Source organism: Vanessa cardui, chromosome 4 (genome assembly GCF_905220365.1).
Source record: "Vanessa cardui chromosome 4, ilVanCard2.1, whole genome shotgun sequence".
In the NCBI taxonomy this organism is placed as follows: Eukaryota; Metazoa; Arthropoda; class Insecta; order Lepidoptera; family Nymphalidae; genus Vanessa; species Vanessa cardui.
In genome coordinates, this window is record NC_061126.1 from 9077713 (window position 1) to 9100046 (window position 22334).

General features: G+C 32.3%; 1 protein-coding gene across 4 annotated transcripts in view; it reads right to left on the reverse strand.

The window, feature by feature from the left end:
• LOC124544060 (eye-specific diacylglycerol kinase) overlaps positions 1–11351 on the reverse strand; it is a 102905-nt gene extending 91554 nt beyond the window's left edge. For 3 of the 4 annotated variants that reach the window (XM_047122474.1, XM_047122473.1, XM_047122475.1), the window contains exons 1-3: positions 11225–11350; positions 3687–3830; positions 2842–3578 (exon numbers count right to left, since the gene is read on the reverse strand). In XM_047122474.1, the coding sequence (XP_046978430.1) occupies positions 2842–3578; positions 3687–3830; positions 11225–11314 (971 nt within the window). In that variant the 5' untranslated portion in view covers positions 11315–11350. Of the gene's footprint in view, positions 1–2841; positions 3579–3686; positions 3831–11224 lie in introns of all 4 variants that reach the window. The other variant, XM_047122472.1, reaches the window with a different exon arrangement.
• Between the last annotated feature and the right edge of the window lie 10983 nt (positions 11352–22334).

Sequence of the window (22334 nt, forward strand, 5' to 3'; positions counted from 1 at the left end):
AAATTTTTCACACAAACTGAATGTAAACCATCCTTATGGTAAATAGATGACCTAGAGGATTTTTAAAAATTCATCTTTTATAAAAATGTAAGATGAAATTTTTGAATACGATAACAATAATATTGAATCATCCAGTAAGGTGTAATTGGGGATAAACGTTTGCATAGAAGTTCGGCTTTTTTCGGTATTTGGCATACGGAAACAGATATTTACGCATTTCTTTATGCGATAAAGAAAGACATTAGAGCGTTTTTCTAAGTATAAGATCAACGTTTCAGTGTTGGGTTGTATGCAAGGAATGAGGTAGCCATAAACCCGTCTGTTGTACAACATTATTTTGTTTCTAGTCCTAATATTTCTGTGCATTATGTTTGTGAAATACAATAAAGTATATAAGCATTAACATAAGTCAAATACAAAGTCTTTAACTATGTTGTAAAAAATATTTCTTTTCTACTTTAGTTATTAAACGTTTTTTATTATTAAGTATCACTATGTAAAAGATATAAGGGTAAACAATTTTTCAAATCAGGCAAATTGCGTTCCTCAATTTTTCAATGATGAATCAAGTCTAATTATGGCCACTGGCCCGAACAATAGTTATCATAATAATTGTTCTCGTGTATATTTACTCGATAGCAAGTGTGAGAAGGTGAAATCTAAAATTAAACAATAGTATGTGAAATGTTCATACTAGCATATGTTACTTCTAGTCGACCACGATAAAATAATAATTTGAATATATTTGCAAACTTATTTTAAGCATAATATTGGTTTAAGTAATACCAACCCTACAACTACAAATATAAAACAAAACTATCTACATAGTTATTCGTATAATATAAACCAAGCGGCTTAAAAAACAAACCATAAAAATAACAAAGTCTTATTACCTGACATTTTAAAATGTCTTGTTTTTATAGCCTTTCGATTCGCACAAAGAACTGCCTAATTAACATACCTCTTAACTTTGAATAATTAATTACGATCCCATCAAAAACAGGAATGTGTTAAAGGGAGCCGAGTTCTAGTAGATAATCCTTAAATTTATTTATAGGTACATACAACACTCTCAGATAAATATAATATATTTTTCTTAATTTTAAAAAATGTTTACTATTCATAACTACTCACAATTAAGAAGAAGATTTACACGCAGCCGACAACTTAAAATAAATTAAACTTCAACCGAATTTAACTTATTTAGCAAGAAAACTGTTTTGTATTCAGTGATATGACAACTATTAAGCAATGACCATTGTTATTTAATAGCTATTGCAGTTATAACTTAAATCTGTTTAGCTAGCTTCCTGTAATTGTAGTTTATGTGACTATTTCTGGTTCACAAAACAACACAACCTGGCTTACAAAATGTTTCAAAAGTCACTATAAATGTAACCTTGTATCGTTAAATCTATTCTTCGACGAATGGGAAAGTTTTTGTTGCTATTGTAATTTCTAAAGGCGTTAGGTTAAGTTAATAAAAATCGATTTCTTGGAAAATATTTCAAATCACTGTCTTCTGATTGTTCATATGTATTCATACAATTATTCGGCAAAGACTTTCTAGGTCACTGGAACTGTATTCGATGTTTTATCTATGTCATTCAGTAATTAAAATGCCGATTTTTAGACGTTTACTTACGTTTAATATGTTAATGACTAATTGAGCTGTATTTTTGAAAATTGGAGTTTAGTTAATGATATTTTAATAACTAAACCAATTATTATATACTTATGATTAATATATTTCGAGTTAAATGGGGCAAAATGGTTTAAATAGTTCATGGAAAATATAGAAATCGCTGTTTTTCGGCTTGAACATGGCTTGAAACGCCACGTGTGTGTATGAATAAATAGTCCAAGCAATTTCCGTTATATTAAATTAACGAATACGAATCAGATAATCGAAACTTTTTATATAAGATTACTATATCTCAAAAAAAAATTAGAAAATATCGCAATACCATAAATGTTTCTGTTCTATAAATACGATCTTAGAATATAAAAAATAAAATCTTAAATTGTTTCTGATATTACGATAAAATTTGTGAATGAATTACTCTTATTTTTGATCATTAAATTGAGTACGAAAATCATAATAACCTATATCTTTTTGCAAATTTAAATCACTAGCAATTGATTAAAAAATAATTTCACCAGTTTCCTGACAATATAAGCGTTTATATTTATTTGTCAATCATGCTTAAATCTACGAGATATAATTATCATAAAAATGAACGAATTAAAACATGCTCAATAAACAATTTATCCACCCATCAGAGGAATTGGTAGACAGGCAGCTAGTAGAATAACAGATTTATAACAAAAGCCACATAACATATGATCACGCTCATATGAATACAATTTTTTGACGTAAATTTATACTTATTTATGGTAACAACATATTCCGTTAGTAAAGTTATTATTTTTTCTTATTTTTTTGGATCAATGGAAAATAAATATAAAGTTCGTCCCCTATACGTTTTCAAAGATTGTTTATCTTTCTCTGAAATAAACAGTAAGTTAAACGACAAACAACTGAGTTTGTTATAAAGGCCGCAGCAACTTTTCTCATTTCAGAGAATCGTATCATGTAATACTTACACTTTGTTTATGATGTTATTGTAACATAAGCACGCACACATATATACATACGTAACGCCTTCTATTTCATTTATAACTGAAGGCAAATGTAACACAACAATATGGTATAAATAATTACTTTAAAGAGGAAAGGTATTGCATAATATGAAAAGCCACCATAAAGTCTTAAAGCCGTAGAGAAAAAAAAACAAAACGTAAATAAAATTTTATTGCTCAGTTTACAAATTAACTTACCTATTTTCTAGTGTCTGTAGCACCACCGGACTGGGTTGAGTTTCTTCGGGCGCTTGGTAAGCATGTTGGGGCGCAGCTTGAGTCGACGTTAGAGCGAGTGCCTTGTAACGCGACTGTTCCGCTGTTGGTAAGACGATATCCACCGACCGGGAACGCAAACTCGATCCTGGTACGGTTAAATACTCCCCACCTTCGCTGCTTAATTCTTCTGCTCTCGCACCACCAGAAACTTTCGAGAAACACGAATCTACAGATGCAGCACGATCACGTTTCAACTCAGGAACGGCTAAATAAATGTCGTGGACTAAGCTGTCTCTTGGACCATTGTTAGCTCCTTGCTCCGACGCCCGGACGTTCTCCAACGAGCTGCCAGTTGGCTCGACGAAAAACGCTTCTTGCCGTGATATGGACCGTCTTCTTTGAGTAACTAACGGAGGTTCATCGATGGGTGGTTGAAGCTCAAATGAGGGTGCTCCTGGTGAAGGCGGAGGAGACTGTGGCGCTGGTTGCAATAATGTTCTCGTTGTAAAGACAGGCGTAAGGAGAGCCCTCGGCGCCTCAATATCACTATCGTCATCTTCGTCATCATCATCTTCGGCTGAGGATGAAACTGGTGGTCGTTCAGGTGTGGATCGTTCTTCACTGCGGCGCGCCAACCATGTTTCCATATGTCGACAATGCACACATGGTGGTGGCGTACCTTTCCCAGATCGGCGCCGCGACCATAGGCGCGGTACCTGTAACAAAATTAGTTTTAAATTTCGTGAGCATTACAAACGTGTTATGAAACATTTAATTTCATACAGATTCTACATTGAGCACAGCTTAGCAGCTATATTTTTTACCTCCAAGTATGTGCCCGAGTCATCAGATCCGGCGGAGTCAAAGGAACGACTGCGCGCGCCTTGCTGTGGCACCGCAAGAAGCGTGCTAGCGCCTGCGCCGCGCGCTGCCTCCAATTGTATCTCATCGAACGACGCCGACCGGACCTACAAATATCACAACTTACTTAATAAGAGCTATAAATCACACAAGTCTTTTACAATTAACAAAAAATGTATGTTATTTAAAGGAATTATCCATAAAAGCGATTTTTATATACAATATTTTAACGTATTATTTTATAACGTAATCATAATTCGATTAAACAAACAACGCCAATGAATATAGGTGGTTCAAATATACAATTAAGAAATAAATACATGTAAAAACGTATTTCGTTAATGTTTTATGGCCGATTTACATATTAAATGCATACAAAACAAACCCTTTAAAATCGCTCACACTCATACATATGTATTTTTACAGACATCAAAATGAGTTTATGTCCCTACTCCTCAGCAATTCAAAATATCAGTGGAATGTTATTTTTGCAACCATCAAAGCCTTGCCTTACAATTAATTTTGCCAAAATGGTTTCTAAATCTAGCGAGAGGATAAAAAACATTATTCTTAACTGCTTATTGTGGATTCCATCCCGGGAAAGTATAACTGAGAGGTACATGCTTTGGTTTTTAATTCACAATGTTCGGGGCGGCGATAGAAATGATATTGTAATCATGAGAAAACAAGCATGTGTTTTATTTAATCTGCCTGTATGTGTAAGTACCACCCACTCATCGATATAGAGATATTCTACTGCCATACAACAGCATTCAGTATTGTTGTGTTCCGGTTTAAAGGGAGAATGAGCCAGAGCAACTACAGGCACAAAGGATATAACATCTTAGTTCCCAAAGTTGGTGGCGCATTGGTATTACAAGGAATGGTTAATTTTTCCTACTGCCATTGTCTTTAGGTAGTGGTGACCACCTATCATGAGATGGTACATATGCTCGTCCGCCAACATACACCAAACCACATTGGAGCCCCATGGTGTAATCTTTTACATTAACATGTCCTTACACGATGGTATACAATTGAATTTGTGAAGGAAGTCCAACTGATTCCTTAAATCTAATACGTATAAGTACATAAGTTAAGTTTAAATGTGAAATGAAATTCTCGACTAACTTTAAAATAGTATAAAGTATAAATACGAAGTGAAAAATAATAAAGCTGATCCTAAGTGTACAACAACAAATCGAGTTAAGGAACTTTAATTTCATTTTTGAGCTTCTAACTAAATACATTATATACGAAGATTAAATATCGTTGTCGTGCATTTTGTGACAACTTTACACTTTACAATTTCATTGCGCCAACTCCGCAAAAGTACATTCACGTTTGAGAATCTTTGCTAATAAATGAAGACATATTTTTAGGGTTCCTACCCAAAGGGTAAAACGGGACTTTAACATAAGACTCCGCTCTCTCCGCAATATCCATCCGTCAGTCTGTCCGTCTGTCAACAGGTTGTAATCTCATGAACTGTGATAGTTAGACATTTTAAAATTTCACAGATATATTTTTGTTGCCGCTAATACAACAAATACTAAAATATACAATACAATAAATATTTAAGTGCCCCTCTTATAAGGGACATAATTTTTTTGTCGATTTCATAGAATGGCACGGAACCCTTCGTACGCGACTGCAACTAGCATTTGGCCAGTTTTTATTTTTGTAATGCTAAATAAACCACCAACTAAAACTATTTCTAAAACCTGTACCAGAGGATGCGGTACCTTTCGTATTAGATTTTAATATATTAAACTCTCATTATACAATTAGCTGCGCATCGCGCCCGCTTTAGTTTAGACGGTTGACTTGATAATTCTGAATTTCACGTATTCGGGGAAATACTGATTTATTTCGTAAAATACATATTTTTGTATTATAATAGAATAATTACCGAGCTGTCTAAACTTCACGATTCTCATTTCACATGTAGTCTTTTGGCTCCCGAAAGTTAGGAGAATTATTTTTATGATTACAACGAAAATGAAAAACAGGAAGTAAGAGAAGGGCTTGCTCTTTATAATAATTTCAAGCAATCTTACTCTTAATTGGGGATTAATGAGACTCGTCTTTATTTTAATCGTTATTTTTTAATTTCATATATTTAGTTTTAAAACTGATGTGTTTATTTATTTGCTTTCGTTACAATGATAATTTTTGACATATCAGCTTGCTTTATAACTGTACATATGCAGATAAATAATAGAAAGCAATGATATTTACGTCGTAGATTGCCAAGATACGGTATCGTTTTGCGACACAACGTCGCAATGTGCTACGGTATCATAATGTGTGTCTTTATTTTGGCCTGTATGTATTGGAAGCCCATTGCACCGTAATTTTTTATGTAAATTATGAACAAGTTTGAAGAAATCTTGAAGTGAAATCGTGATCTTCGAAAAACCAAAAAGCGCTAACTTCGTACCATTAAGCTACTTTTGATACGATTTTAATAAAAAAATTGAAGACAAAAATTGATTGTACAGCAACCAATTGTACACAACAATGGTATGTACAACAATTAAGATTTATACTGTATATTTATTTATGTTTTATCGAATACTGGTAAGAATTGGTATAACTCTTGTAATTTTTACAAAAAAATAATATAAGTAAATTTCCATGTTAATGTGTGTCATAACTATGAGTGTGTATTGCTACTGAATGTTGTAATTACGATACGCCACATGGCCACTCTACTGCTACATCCGGACTTGCCGAACTAACTAAGCGAACATTAGATTTGCCCCTGAATTATACATGACTTTATTACTTGGCTTCACGTACACGTACCGTATTAACGCGGTCTTCGTTAACTAATCTCATAATGTAATTAACATTCTTCAATTGCGTCTTTTGATAGTGTGAAAAGAAAGAAAATTACAAAGTAAGCTAGAATGTATATTTAAAAAATCTACTTGTGATAATTTTCATACCTACTCTCAGTCAATAATAATGGAATAAGCTGAGACAATATTCGTCTTATTTTTAAGCCAATTAAAACACAACTAGTTTGTCCACCGATTGATTAAGAACGGATTTTATAATTCTTTTTTATTAATTACCGACTTTAACAGGGTTCTGTTAAAATTGGTTATTAAAACGTTTCCCCTGATACTTAAAACTCTCAGTCCGTAAAATTAGTAAACATGTGTAGAATAAGGAAAAACTACATGAATACATTCATGTAGTACCTCATTATACTAAAAAATACGCCTAGTAAAATTAATGTATTTATTTAAAAATGTATATAATAACTGCACATTTTAAACTTTAGCGGTATGTATGTATTTACCGTTTTATTTTCTAATTTTCTTTATACGTAAATATTGCTGAACGTATCAGATTATGAGTCTTAGTAAAAAAACGACCATTGATGTTTATTTGCTATTCATATTATAATGTATTCCGTTCAACGTTGAAGAATATGCAAGACATTTTTTTTATTTCCGAACTGAAAGAAGTTGCAGTTTCAGCGCGTTTCAGAAAAGGTTTTAATACATAATTTAATTACATAAATAGCTGCCATTCGCAATTTACCAGCTACAGATTTAGACTATTAACGTTATAAGCTGACAAGCAAAAATGATTTTATGCTTTTAGATATTACGTACAATAAATAAAAAAATTGATCGCATCTAGTCTACTCCCGAGAGGTCAGATCCGGTCTAGTTCAGTTCTCTAACGTACTTTAAAATGTTCATAATTAAAAGATTCATTTAGAAGGTTAATTGGGACTGGATTATCTATTACAATTAGAAATCAATATACTTCATCGTAGGTAGATTAATTAAAAAATCTTTACAGAGAAAACGGTTTACTAGCAGTAGGTGAAAGTTGAACCTTACGGCTCAGAATATTACACTCAAATAGATTCCAGTTAATGGAACGAGTTATGAAACAATAGTGCCGTAAAGTGGCTTAGTACGATACATACTAGTCTCGTTTCATTTAAAATAAGATTCTGGAGGCGTTCTTTAACAACGGTATCAATCTTAATAAATGTACCTACATATTTATATTCGTTTTAACGTATTATTATCGTGTGAGTGCTATTGCTTGTGTTAAGTGTAGGTTAAAGTAATTTATTAACATAAATTAATTTATTCCTAGGATGCAACTTTTTCTTTTATTGATAATAATTTAGTCATATATAAAGAATTTGATCGGAATACTTTCTGAATTTTTCAATTTCTACTTTGCTAAGACCGGATTTTCAGTTTGTTCGCGGATGCAAAAACTTTATTAAAATCGCCGGAAAACAATAATGGCCAACTATATCTGCAGCTGGTAGACACAATCTTATGCAGATTTTTTAAAACTATTAAATAGAATGAGGATGTGTGTTGTTTTTTTTAGTGCATATAAGGCGAATTCTTACTGTTTTTAGTAAACTACACATAAAGATCCTGTTTAAATTTAATAACTTAATTTGAGGCTGAAACCTTAAGAATTGGGTACTTAATTTTCATTTCATTCGATATCCACACATTATATGTTCTAACCCCAAACTGCAATATTTAGTATTATTGTGTTCTACTTTGAAGGCTGAGTGAGCCAGTGTAACTACATTTACAAAGAGCCTTAGTTCCCACGGATGGCCCATTGATAAGAAATCATAAATAATTATGTAATGTTAACCTATTTGACAGTACGCTTAAATGACATGAAAAATAAACAAAACCAAAAACTTTGTCCTCACAAACTTTTCTTCTACGTAAAATTAATTAATATCAACGAATAAAAATTTTATAAGTACAGATATGAACTCGCAGGCAAAAATTTTATATTTAAATAATTTTCATCAAAAACATAATTTCGATTCGATTTGAATTGAGGAATTATTAACATGATTCACGAGGCGAAAAAAAAACGTTTAATAACTTACGAAGTGAGGCATGCAAATTTATTTTATAAAGAGAATTGGAATCGCGACATTTCACAATATCGACCAATTTAATTAGATATTACCAATAAATTGAAGAAGAATTTTGATTTATGATTTTATTTCCGTTATAAAAATGTAGTTGTCTATAGGGCTGCTTCATTTAAAGTATAAAAAAGTAAAGTAACAGCCTGTAAATTACCCACTACTGGGCCAAGGCCTCCTGTTCCATTAAGGAGAGGGTTTGGAACATATTCCACCACGCTGTTCCAATGCGGATTGGTGGAATGCCATGTGGCAGAATTTTCCTTCACCGCCGAGCACGAGATGAATTATAAACACAAATTAAGCACATATATATATATATATAGTGGTGCTTGCCTGGGTTTGAACCCGAAATCATCTATTAAGATGCACGCGTTCTAACCACTGGGCCATCTCAGCTGTCGCTTCATTTAACTTTCTTAATATTACTTGGGTTAAATTACATCTTATCTTAGCAAGGCGTAACAGTTAACGAAATATATACAAGTATACTCTGTCGTAGTTATAAATAATAAATGATAAATTTAATAAACTTTGGTTTGAGTTGCATCGAACTTTCTTTAGTAATATATAAACATATTAGATTTTGAAAAAACCGAGTTTAGTTTAGTTAATTTAAGTTAAATATGAATTTAAAAACGCTATACGCTATATAAAAATGTTTAAATTGCACCAAAAAACATTGGAAAATTCCCTCATTCCCTCTTCCAAGTTTGAGCCCCTCAAACCGTCCATTAAGTAAATGACGTTACTTATATGGCCGTCCCTGTTTTGAATCTGAAAGGATTTAAAAGGCACACTTAATATGATCCAGAGAAGAAGGGCTATTAGCTTTTCCCTAGCCGGTTAATCATTCGCCTTACATTAGGTCAGTGTATTGTTTTTTAGCACAGCAAAAAATAAAACGTGCAAGCTTTTTACAACCTGCTTCCTGCCTAACTGCAACCCTCTATAGGTATTCTATATCTATTAGTTAGGAGTAACACTATTATACTCTGCCTGAAACGATAAAATTAATTACATCGCTATCTACCAGTATATACTATATACATATTTAAAAAAGTTTTCTAATATTTATCTACCTATCTATAATTTTTTATTACAAAAGAGGTGTCTTATATTTTATTTCCTTAGTAATGTATATGGATACAGAATGTTATATATAATATGCAATATTTCATGGAAAAGTTTCGATGCCCTCCGAGAGGCATAGGTAAATACCTACTCGTACTTGCGTGATTTTATTATTATTTTTCGCTATTTGGTTAAGTGACGCAACGATTATATAGTAATATTGAATAATGTAGAATCTTACAGAGTTACTATTAATGTACAAAAAACATTGTAAAGTAATACATATTCCTCATTAAAAGATTTTATTAAACATTTCTAGCCAGGATGTATAAAATAATTGTACTTTACTGACATATTCTGTAAGAAAAATTGAGGTAATAAGCTCCTCCTTTTTTTAAGTCGGTTAAAAAGTAGCTACTGAGTTTTTCGCTGACTGAGTTCTTCTCGGTAGAATTTACTTTCCGAATCGTTAATTCAATGCTGTAACATGACGATTGAAAAAAACTTTTATGCGCCTACAAGAATAAAGAATATTTTGAATTTCATTTAAGCGATGCAGATGGCCCAGTCGCTAGAACGCGTGCAATTGAACCGATGATTGCGGGTTCAAACCCAGGCAACATGACATTTAAAATCTAGGGCGGACGATAAAATATTATACATAGGTACGCAAGATCTGGCCATTGGTATTGCTGAATTCCAATAATAAAGTGTTTCTGTGTCTTAATTGGAACGTACACCATATTTTCGAATTACGTCGAACAGTTGCCGATTCGACTCAGCACGTTACTCGTACAAAAGTAACAATCGTATATGATGGCTGTAAAAAAATACTCTAATTACTAAATAAATAAAAAAATCGGTACATGATTCGCTCTTGTACCTACAAGTTTTATGTTCAACGTTTCTCAATAAGAATTTAAGTTGAGAGTAATACGAATTCAAAAATCAGGTCCAGTAGACTACATATGAATATAGGACATACTAAGTCCTCGATTGTTTTAAACTACGCCATTTTATTTATTTTTAGACATAGAATTTTGTTTTATAATTTTTCTGAGGTCTTACAAATTGTCTCAATCAATCGCCCGTGTGCGTATCAAAATTTTAATTCCTTTACTATTCCAGAGCCATGCGTGTTTTCTCTTTCAACATTTGTTAAAAGAACGTTTCTGAACCTCTATTCCAAGAGCAGACAAGTAAGTCAGAAAGTAAAAATAGAGGGTATTTCATGAAGAAGTTTGAAGCACTGTTAATTAAAAACGCTGTACTAACATAATGGAGGACGCGATCTTGGAAGTTTCATAGAGAACAATTATTAATTAAAAAATAAAGGTTTCCACGTGGGCGAATAACATTGAACTTTTGGTCGGTAACTCATATCAAGATTATAGTAGCGGCGAAATCAAAAGGATCTTGATACTACCTTGATGTACTTATATAGTTTTGAAAATATTAAAATTGTTTAATTTTAGTTACCTGTTTGGGCACTTCAAGGCTGCTTTGTGTCTTCATGTCCTGGGGTGTCGGTGTACGGGAACGCTTGAAGGTGGTTCGCAGTCGCTGCATGGCGGGCGGGGCGGGCTGCAGCGCCGCTCATCTCGCGGGCCCGCCCCGCCGCCCGCTCCGCGCGCCACTCTCAACACCGCTGTTACATACCAAAGATCATTTAAAATCATTATATAAATATAAGCTATTATTGATCTAGCTCTAAAAGAAAAGAATACAATTCCAATTTAGGTATATCTTTAACTAGCTTCAAATACTATACTAACAAAAATAAACTAGTTTCATACCTGAACCAATTAGTCTTTTAAATAAAAACTAGAGTGGACCTCTAAAAATATTTATACAAACTTTAATGTCAAACTCATGAAATGAATCACTACCACGATAGTCAAATTGAATTATCGTACGCTCAACTATAAAAAATGTAAAACTCCAAGCGTTAATATTTTTGTTTCCTTTTCGCTATAAAACTGTCAAATATTTTAGGCGTACAATAATAATATGATGAATGTGAAACTAAAAGCTGTATAAGTCACGCATGTTGCAGGGACAATCAACGTAAAATATTCATAACTTTTCCTACCCTGAGCTACTTACTTCAACAAGTCACCTGAATATGTAAAAGATAAAAATTGTACGAATATTTACCGGAATTTTTAACGACTGCGACAAATCGAGGCAATTTTCATTTAGTCTACAAGCTTTTGCTACGAAGAGAAATGATTGATCGATTTTTCAACTTTAGTTATGAAAGTTAAATTGTCTGCAACAAGTATTACGTCATTGGGCGAAAGTAATTTCAAAATACAGCTGTTATGTGTATACTTTATAGGTACGAAACACCGGTATAATATGTTTATGTAATATTTACATGGGTGTAAAAGTTTTACATGTTATTTTATTTATAATAGGTAAATGGATTGGTAAATGTAACACCTGATCGTAAATTACAAATAAGACCTAGGCTTGGGCCAGTGTCTAGCCGATTTACCATGGCGTTGAACGGCAGACATTTTAAACGGAATTTAACCGACCGTGCAACCCGCAACAGGTATTATATTGTATACATTTGCATACGCCTCACTTTTCATATTCCACTATGACGGCAAACTGGCGCGATCGAAAATAAATAAAACGAGCATATTTTTGAGCTTTCGAAAAACCAGGTAATCAAAGTACTTCAAAACTTTGGGCTCTACTTGAAAATTATCGACAAAAATCTACCATATTTTTTGTCAGACCCAGAATTTGATGTCCTGTAAACAAGCTAGCCTCTATACAAATGAGTGCTTAGATTAAACTATCATAAATGATAAATGACAAATTACCGTCGTGTCTTCTCCATCGCACGTGACATTGGCGAAATAATCTGTGTCTTTTGGCACAAATAAAGGCCACAAAAAAATTACAAATTAATTAAAGCTTTTCTTCTTATTAAAAGGAATATATGATAAATTCCAGCATTGAAGTTCTTAAATATATACTCATGTCATATTTTAGTCGATTATCTGCTCAAGAGAAACCTGGAAAGATTTCACTGTTGTAGCGATCAAATCGCCCGTTACATCCACTTTAATGATATAAAGTCAGTAATTTATTTATATATATTTTATTTGTGTTCATTTGAAGGCAATAAATAATACTATAAAAATATTAATTTATAAAACATAATACTAACATTTAAAACGTATTTTGTAATAAAAATGCCTATAAAAATAACTGGAGGCATTTTCATTCTTCCGTTGTTTGTTTCCCTGTAAACAAGATAGGTAAATATTGTATTTTGATTCCTATAAATAGCTTCCTTATTATTGTTCATACCGACTAATAAAAAGGGATTAATTAACACAACATAACTTTTATCTAAGCCGTAACTAAAGTGTTATTTATGCTTAATAAGGTAGCACGCTAAAAGTATAATTTAATATGAGTCTCATTAAAACCAAGCAAGGTTGAAGGTGATCTGTAAATACACGTGGAGCTAATATACCTACGATAATATATAGTATAATAAACTTTTTATAATACTGTACATATTGTTAAACCTATATAGTCTAAGAATAGATATTAATGACGATGCACTGTAATTAATTTGAAAACATTTATAGTATTGTGTGTTGATGGATAATTAAAAATTAATAATTTACTTAATATTATTGTTCGTAATACAAAGCAAATTATGAAATAATAATCGACGTGTACAGCCCCGGGCGTGACTGAAAACAAGCCATGTACATTAAGCTTTACGCTAAAGTCGTTGCTGTTTAATGGTACTTTATAATAAATATAAAAAATAAAAACAAAGAATTAAATTACAAACATAAAAAGCTTATATTACCACTTAGGAACACACTTTAGAAGATTCCCTAGATTATTCTATCGACTGTAACACGGCAAGAGTTCAGAGGAATTATTCTCTCTAATTCCTGCTTCCCCTTTCCTTCACAGATCGACGCTTGCTGGCTCGCGATGTAACCGCCTAAATGTGACATATATCCCAACGCGTACAAAGAAATAAAGCAACTCTTTTCTTTGTCGCACTGCCAGAAAATGGAACTCTTTACCAGCAATCGTGTTTCCTTCCTCTTTTAACCTGGGTGCCTTCAAACGAGGCGTGAAGAGGCATCTTGCGAACCGGCATGTCGCGGGTGACTAGTGCAGCTCATTCTTGCTGTGCGTACTAGTCGTCTTCGGGTTTGGATTCCATTTCCACTTAATATCAGGTGGAGTGGAGTCATATGCCTACCCGGATAATATAAAAAAAATATTGTCGATCAATGCCAATGTATAAAGTTTTGACTTTCGAGCTGTTAATAAATAAGTTACGTATATAAATATCGAAATCAATGTATTACACTTCAGACGAGTACAATTAATAATTGCTTTTGAATCGATATTTTACAGAATGAATTTCAATTATTACCTTTTGGGAAAGTAGATAAAACGTAGCCGGCAAGTAAGTTTAACATTTTCACAAAATAAATGAAGTCGCTTATATAATCAAAATTTTTATGCCCTATATGAAAATCAATAAAGACGATAACGCGTTTAATAATCAATAATTAAATTAACAAATCCTAACACAGTATTTAAATTTATTACAAAATGCAAGTACAAATTATCTATAGAATTTTATCATAGAAACGAACCAATTTACGACAAGTAGGATAAATTGACTTTATGAAGTTTAAAACATGGGGCTGTAAATTGACCTTTCACTTCTTGTATTTATACAATAACGTAACTGCTCTATAATATTATTAATATACATAACAAGATGAACTTGCGGCTTTATCCGAGCATCAATTATATATTACGAGGCGTTAATTAAAATAGCAACTAACCTATAGTTCTTCCACGGGACTCGCACTATTTCCATACCAAATTTCATCTAAATCGGATCAGCGGTTTAAGCGTGAAGAGGTAACAAAGAGATAAAGCTTAATTCTTATTTATAATATGAATTAACTTCCAAATATGTTAAAAATTCACGTTTAAAAATGTAGACTTCTTTAGTGTGTGCAGCCGTAATAAATAATATTTTGTACATACTATGGAAATAACCAAAATTCAAACTAATCGAGAGGTATCAATATCACTTGGTCTAACTTTTCTAACCGTGAAAGCTGAGATGAATCTTCTTGTTAGGGAAATTATATTTTTTGTAAATTCAAATTCCTTTTAAATTTTCGACTATGATAAGTTTACGTAATTTCGCTGTTCTTCATTATTTTTAATTGTAACATAATATTTCGAAAAAAAATAAACTGTTTTCTTACAAATGTACGTGAAAATTCGTTCATAAATAATAAATATCTCACCGGTTACAGAACTTTAATTTTTACAATCGCACTTTTTAAGAAAGGGAAGCATAATATTGTCACCGTACTTGTGTCGCGATCTCAGTCGGAAACCACTTGATATTTTTGCAGAATTCATGTTTATTTCATGAATAATATTTTAGATACACCTCTTTCAAAGAATTCTATTCCTGAAATATTTTATCGCATTTCAGCTCCTTTTTAATTTTATCTACATTTAAAATAATATAGAATTCATTTATTGTAAATCTTTAGAAGACACATCTTCACTCACGAGGTAGGTCGTGCATTGTTCTGACGTAAGGAATCGTTATTACTTCTTATAAGGCCTATCTTTACGGGCGATATTGGCCACTTATCATCAGGTGTCCCATTTGATGATCGGCCTACCTATTATATAAAAAGAACAATCATAAATACTGAATGATTAAATATATTTATATCAGCTCGATAAATATCCAGACTTCACACCCTAACAAACGATAACATATTTAAATGAGAAAAGAGTTGAATGAAACCAATAGGGCAGAATAGTTAGTCGCAAATTAATGTGGTACGATAAATTATTTTACTGTCCGCAAATCACGAGCCTAAACAAACGTATTATTATTATAACGTGTTGGATATTCATATTAATTATAATAAGCATCGCGTGCTACTGCTAATGTTGTATGGAAAATTCCATTTTATGCATGACCTGACGTAATTAAGAACCGTAACTCACCAGACCTCATTAACTACCTGTAGGTAGTAGGTAGCTTTTTTGAATAAATAATGAAATCGTATAAAATTATAACAGGAAATTATTGCGACACCAATCAAATTTTTCGAAATGTTCATCCCACTTAAAAACAAGCACTAATTCACGAAAACCCTTCGCTACGAGGAGTGCCCGTAACTTATAATACCTGCTTTTTAATAAATCAAATCATATATCGAAATCTACTCATTACAGTTAAACAAGTTTTTAAATTTTTACAAATTAGGAATTACATATGCATGCAATGCCTAAGTCATAGCACACAATCAATTAAAAAAAAAATGTGCCGCTCCAATTCAAAACAACATTCTGTCTAAAAATATTTAAATTTAGAACAAATGTAGGCCATAAAACATTGCAGTTGATTAAACATTGTATTATTGAAAATTAGAATGATTTTTTCCGTCAAATTAATTTTTAATCAAAGAAAAATACAAATCGACGTTCAATAACTATTCACTCGTTCCACAAAGTAGCGTAAAGTAGCATAAAGTGCATAAACCTACGCTCTAAGAATATTTTATTTAAAGCTATCTGTAAGAAGATAAAAGGTGATAAAATATTTCTCTTTGACACAAAGCTAAATCCTCTTTTTAGTCCGTATAGAATAATAATATACTTTTACAGATCTGACCTGTTACTTTGACTGTGACTAAACACATTTGCTTCCCATATAAAAAATACGACAACTTTTGTTTTACTGACTGGAATTAATTTCCTCGCGTAAAGAGACCCAATTATAAAATAAAACTTTTGCACACATCTCCCTCGGGGCTTAATAAAATCTTTGCTAACATTTTGTCACAATGTAAAAGATTAAGAATACGCTTGCTTTGGAAATAAGAAGGTATTCTTGCTTTGTTTAATGAAAATATATAAACGAGTTAATCACTTTTAAAATGTGTTTGAAGACTGAAATAAAAATCATAAAATCATTTTTTACTGTCTAGAAAGTAGTTTCATTTTAGTACAAATTGTGCAAACGCACATAGAATATAACGCCATAAAATAATAGTTTTTCATTCAAAATGGATTATAGGTACATTTCAAAGTGGTAGCTTTACATTAAATTTAATCTTGTTACTTGACATTTCATCCAACAGTAATTGTTAGAACTTGGTTTATATTTATATAAAATTTTGCGAAACTTAAAAGAAAGTCTGTGTGTTTTTACGAATCTCGGCAAGATTTTTTGTCGTCTAATGTATTTTTTAAGGAAATGAATTTTCTTTTATTGTATAGGTAGGACGAGCAAATGGGCCACCTCAAGTAAGTGACCACCATCACCAGCATTGGTGTGGATTTTTTTCACCAATGTCCTTTGTGCCTGTAATTTTAATGGCTCACTCATTCATCGAACCGAAACATAAGAGTAATAAAGATTGCTGCTTGGCGATAGAATAACTGATGAATGGATGGCACCTACTCAGATGCACGAAGTCCTAACACCAAAATTAGATAATTATTCACATTGATTTCAACCCGAGACTTCCTAATGAACACATAAATAAGGTTACATCAATTCAGTGAGGTATATTTTTTTAATAATACAAAGATTTCTAAAGATAAATATTGACTTAAAAAGTTATTACGAAATTGCTGTACAATACAGAGTAATTGTATTTTATTATATTGTCCGTACCAAAGGGCCAAGCAGGAAGTTGATAATAATATCAGAACAAACGTTGATACTAACTCGTCGCCCGTAGCTTCGCTTGAGTTTAGGCATAAAAAACAGCTGTAGAGCCTATCAAAATTCATCAAATTCGAGTCAATGATCCTAAGACCAATGGGGCCAACCCTAAAAGCAACAATCAGACAGACAAACAGATACACGCTCAGAAAGAATTACTTATAATAATAAAATTACTCGATTAAAATTCTAAGCTACGTTTTACCCGCGCTTTTATATACGGTTCACATATTTCCGCTTAAATCTAACAACGTCGATTATTAATCGTTTCCGCACACCTATATCTGTTTGACTTTGTATATATAAATATCTATCTTCTCTTTACTTTTATAAAAACATACTTGACATTTACCAACATGTATAAAGTCAAACTAACTCCTTAGTGAATTAAAGCATTTGTAGGAATAATAAAATTACAAATTCAAAATTTACAAGTACATAATTTTTACCGGAAAATTCTGCAGTAATTGCAGGAGCAATTAAAAACGAAATTGTCTACTCTGGTAGTGAATAGCAAAGAAGATCGCATAAAATATGAGACACTAACGAACGTAACACAAAACTCGGAATACTTGAATATTTTGTCTTTAGGATATGACATAAAGTCTATTTTGGTTCCGGTGAAATTCTCGCACTTTAACACAAAGACCGAATAAACTTTATTTTTCATTTTTTCAAAGAGTTATAAATAAGAGCATCAATGTTTTAATATATCCGTCTAGAATAGCATTCGACAACTAAAATATGCAATATACGAACATATATGAAATTATTGTTCATAAACACATAATTATTCAAAGTATATTATTATTGACGACCTCCGTGGTTGAGTGGTTTTTACACCGGTTTTCATGGGTACGCCACTCCTACATCCCGGGTTCGATTCCCGGCCGAGTCGATGTAGATTAATTACCATTAGTTTTTAACCGACTTCAAAAAAAGAGGAGGTTATCAATTCGTCGGAATCTTTTTTTTTCTATCTTGCCTTGTGTTTGTGGTACCGTCGTTACTTCTGATTTTTCACAAGTGCTTTAGCTACTTACATTGGGATTAGAGTAATGTGATGGTATCTCAAATTTATATTTATTTATATCTATATTATTTAACATGCTATTGTCATAACCGGCAGTGAAGCAGCGAGCGCAATGCGAAGAGAAGACATCTAAGCCATCAGTGCCAATAATAGCTGGGTAAACCCAGCTGTGGGATATTGGCACAGTTACCTCTTTTTTTAAGATACTAGTAGTCACTTGCGGCTTCACTCGCGTAATTATGTAACAGCGAAACAGAGTTACTTTCACATCTATAACGCTAACAAAGATTTGCACGAGCAAAATACTTCAAATAAAAAATACATATCAATCTGAATTATATCAATTTACGTACAAGATAAGTTTATACTCTATCATCGAAGTATCACAAAAGTTGCATACAGTTAGTATCATTATATAGGTAATAAATGATACTAGCTGATGCTCTGCGATATTTCCTTTCCCAGGATTCATACAATCTACAAATTTCATCTAAATTAGTTGAGCGGTTTAAGCGCGACGATCTAACAGGGAGAGTTACTTTCGATTTTATAATATTCGTACAGATTGTGATCATATCCTCTGAACCGATTTTGTCTCAGCTAAAACTATGGGAAAAGCATCAAGTATTACAGTGATCAAGTGTATGTAAAATATCCAATCCAATAAATGTAAAACCAATTCAGTTATGTATTTTTTAATGAATGTATGCTTAACACAAGCAACTCCTGGCTGTGACTAAGAATACATTAAGAGTAAAAACAAATTATGTTTGGAATACTGGTCGGACCCCATGATGGATAACAATAAACTAAAAAGGAGTAAACAAATATCTGATGATAATACATATCAATAGATGCAATTAATAAGGCTATAAATTAATTATTCCTCCTTAAATTTTTTTTTCAATTCGGTAAAATTAATTTTATTATTTCGTTTATTAATAGGTGGTATTAAGTAAAATTGCTGATTTTAGGCATTAGGCTCACTCTTAACAATAATAAAATTAGTGATGGGTAAGGTTACTGACAAAATTCTCGGGTAAAATGTTAACGTGATTAGCGTCGCTTAAGGAATATATTATGCGAGGTCATAGAAAACCTCTTCTGTAGACGAGAGGTGTTTCATCTACTTGATAAATTATACTCTTAATAACATATACTAATGTGGTTAAAGCAACCGACTAATATTCGCTCCTAAGTGAAATTGCCGTTATTCTAATGACATTTTCGTTACTTCTTTAATATTACGCATTTTGAAAAAAAAAACATCTTTTTGATATACGTATGTCAGTTTTTTTTTATATCTACTTGATGGGGTGGCTATGGTGGGCTCGTGGCATTTTCCTTTACCAGAGATATAATTATTATAAGCACAAGTTAAGCATATGAATTTCAGTCATATTTGCTCGATATTGAACCCGGACATTTTTGGTGGGCATTGCTATATACCACAGGGCCATGCGACCTACCATTAATATATAGCTACTAGCTCGGTTAATAAAACTAAGAACAACTTCTGCCCGGTCTGTAAATAGTAATTTAATAAATTGTGGGTGGTGTGTGGGTTATCCGACAGTCTCAGTATCAGTACCAGTATCGAAATTAACCTGATAATAACATAGAATACTTTATAAAATAAAAGCACCAATAAAAGACTCTGAAGTATACTATCTACTACTACCGACTACTTTATATATAAAGATACTATACTATAAGGATTATGAAAATGTTGCTATTGAATAAAAAGGAGTTAATATTTTAAACGTCCTTTTAATGTATTTATACAAGATAACGACTAGAATAATTACTTTCTACCGAGTTTTGGCCAAGTTACTGAGAGTTATCTACACAGGAAATATTAAAGTGCACAAGTGTGAACGTAAACACCTGTGTCCTCTCTATTTTCTCTACTTACTGCGTCATGGGAGTGTAAACATAGCAAACTTCCTGACTGATTGCCACGTTTATGAGCTGTCCTGGGTTTCCAACAAAATACCTCTTAAGCTCTATACGTCAGTCATACAATCGAGTCACTAGACCAACAAGGCTGTCACGTCATTAATATACCGTAAAACCTTACACGATTGCCAAAGTAACTCGATTTTACTCAGCACGACACTAGAATATTTTTTTAGCTACTTTTATTATTACTACTCTGATAGAAAATGAAAAACGTCCCCGTCAGCACTGTGTTAGCAACTGTCACCTACTTAACTTGAGTTGACAATCAGTTTGCGCCAAATTCTTGGCGTACTTTGCGGGCGAAAAGCCGTGTCAAAAAGTTTATTTATAACTCGCGTGATAATTACAGCAGCTACAGTTTTTTTTTTAATAACAGTAGTTAGAAAGAAAAAAGCATAACATTTTGAATATCAAGTGCAATCGAAAATATAATAAGCAAAGTCAAATAACTTTTTCTTTTCTGAAACACTTTGTTACGTCTTTGCTCAAAAAAATATTATCAGATTTTTAAACTTTAGGTTGAATTGGATACATCTACATTATATCTATAATATTTTATTTATTTTGAGTGTTGACACTTGACTTGTTTTATATTTATTAATTTAACATAATAAGGATACTTTGATTTCAACCCAGTTTTTCCCAAGTGTGTTTTTAGGATGGACGTTAAATATATTAAGAGTTGAGATGGCCCAGTGGTTAGAACGCGTGCATCTTAACCGATGACTGCGGGTTCAAACCCAGGCAGGCACCACTGATTTATGTGCTTAATTTGTCTTTATAATTCATCTCGTGCTCAGCGGTGAAGGAAAACATCGTGAGGAAACCTGCATGTGACAAATTTCATAGAAATTCTGCCACATGTGCATTCCACCAACCCGCATTGGAACAGCGTGGTGGAATATGTTCCAAACCTTCTCTTAAAGGGAGAGGAGGCGTTTAGCCCAGCAGTGGGAATTTACAGGCTGCTGTTGTTGTTAAATATATTGAGACATTTCAAATAGATCATTAATACAGTAACTTGATTGTCTTGTTAAAAAAAACTGCATATGATATTTATCATAAACATGTAAATAATCTTTTTCTACTTCACTGATCTGGAATAATTCTATAATTAAGCTGTCGTTGAAAACGTCGTACTTCCGAGACGAAACGGCAAGAAACACAGTAAATACTATTTACCATTTTAATTACCGATATAGTAACAACAATATGTTTACACACAACAGGTCTACAAAGTAATAAAAACTCAGTCCATACTTTATCTGTAATATAATCTTATATATAAGTGCTTTATTTATGCCTTAAATAGTGAAAAAAGTATTGGTGGTATCTTATCATGGAAAAGAATACCGTGCCCCAGAAAGGAGGTATCAACTTTGCGAAGTCGGAAACTAGTTTTTATTAGCTTACTTCTCCTGTGATGAGGCTTTACATTGATTATGATTATTAGAAAAATAGTTTAAAAACAGAAGATAAGAGGCCACATTTTGTACTTATTATTGTAATCATCAAAATCAAAATAATCAACACAAAATTAGAAAACGAAATAAATATAGTTACAAAGTACCAGTTTCTTCTTTCTTATTTTTTAATGAATTATCCATGTGAACTTGTATTATTAGTACTTCTATCCATAAACAATTAAGCTGGCCTAAAATTTTAATCAAACCGGACCTAATATACTTGAAAACATAACTATTTTGCATGACTCGAAAATATAACCATTGTGCCAAATTCACAAAAAAAATTGTTACAAATGAATGATATAAAATCGAATATGCAAAAGCACTACATCGAATGAAGAATGA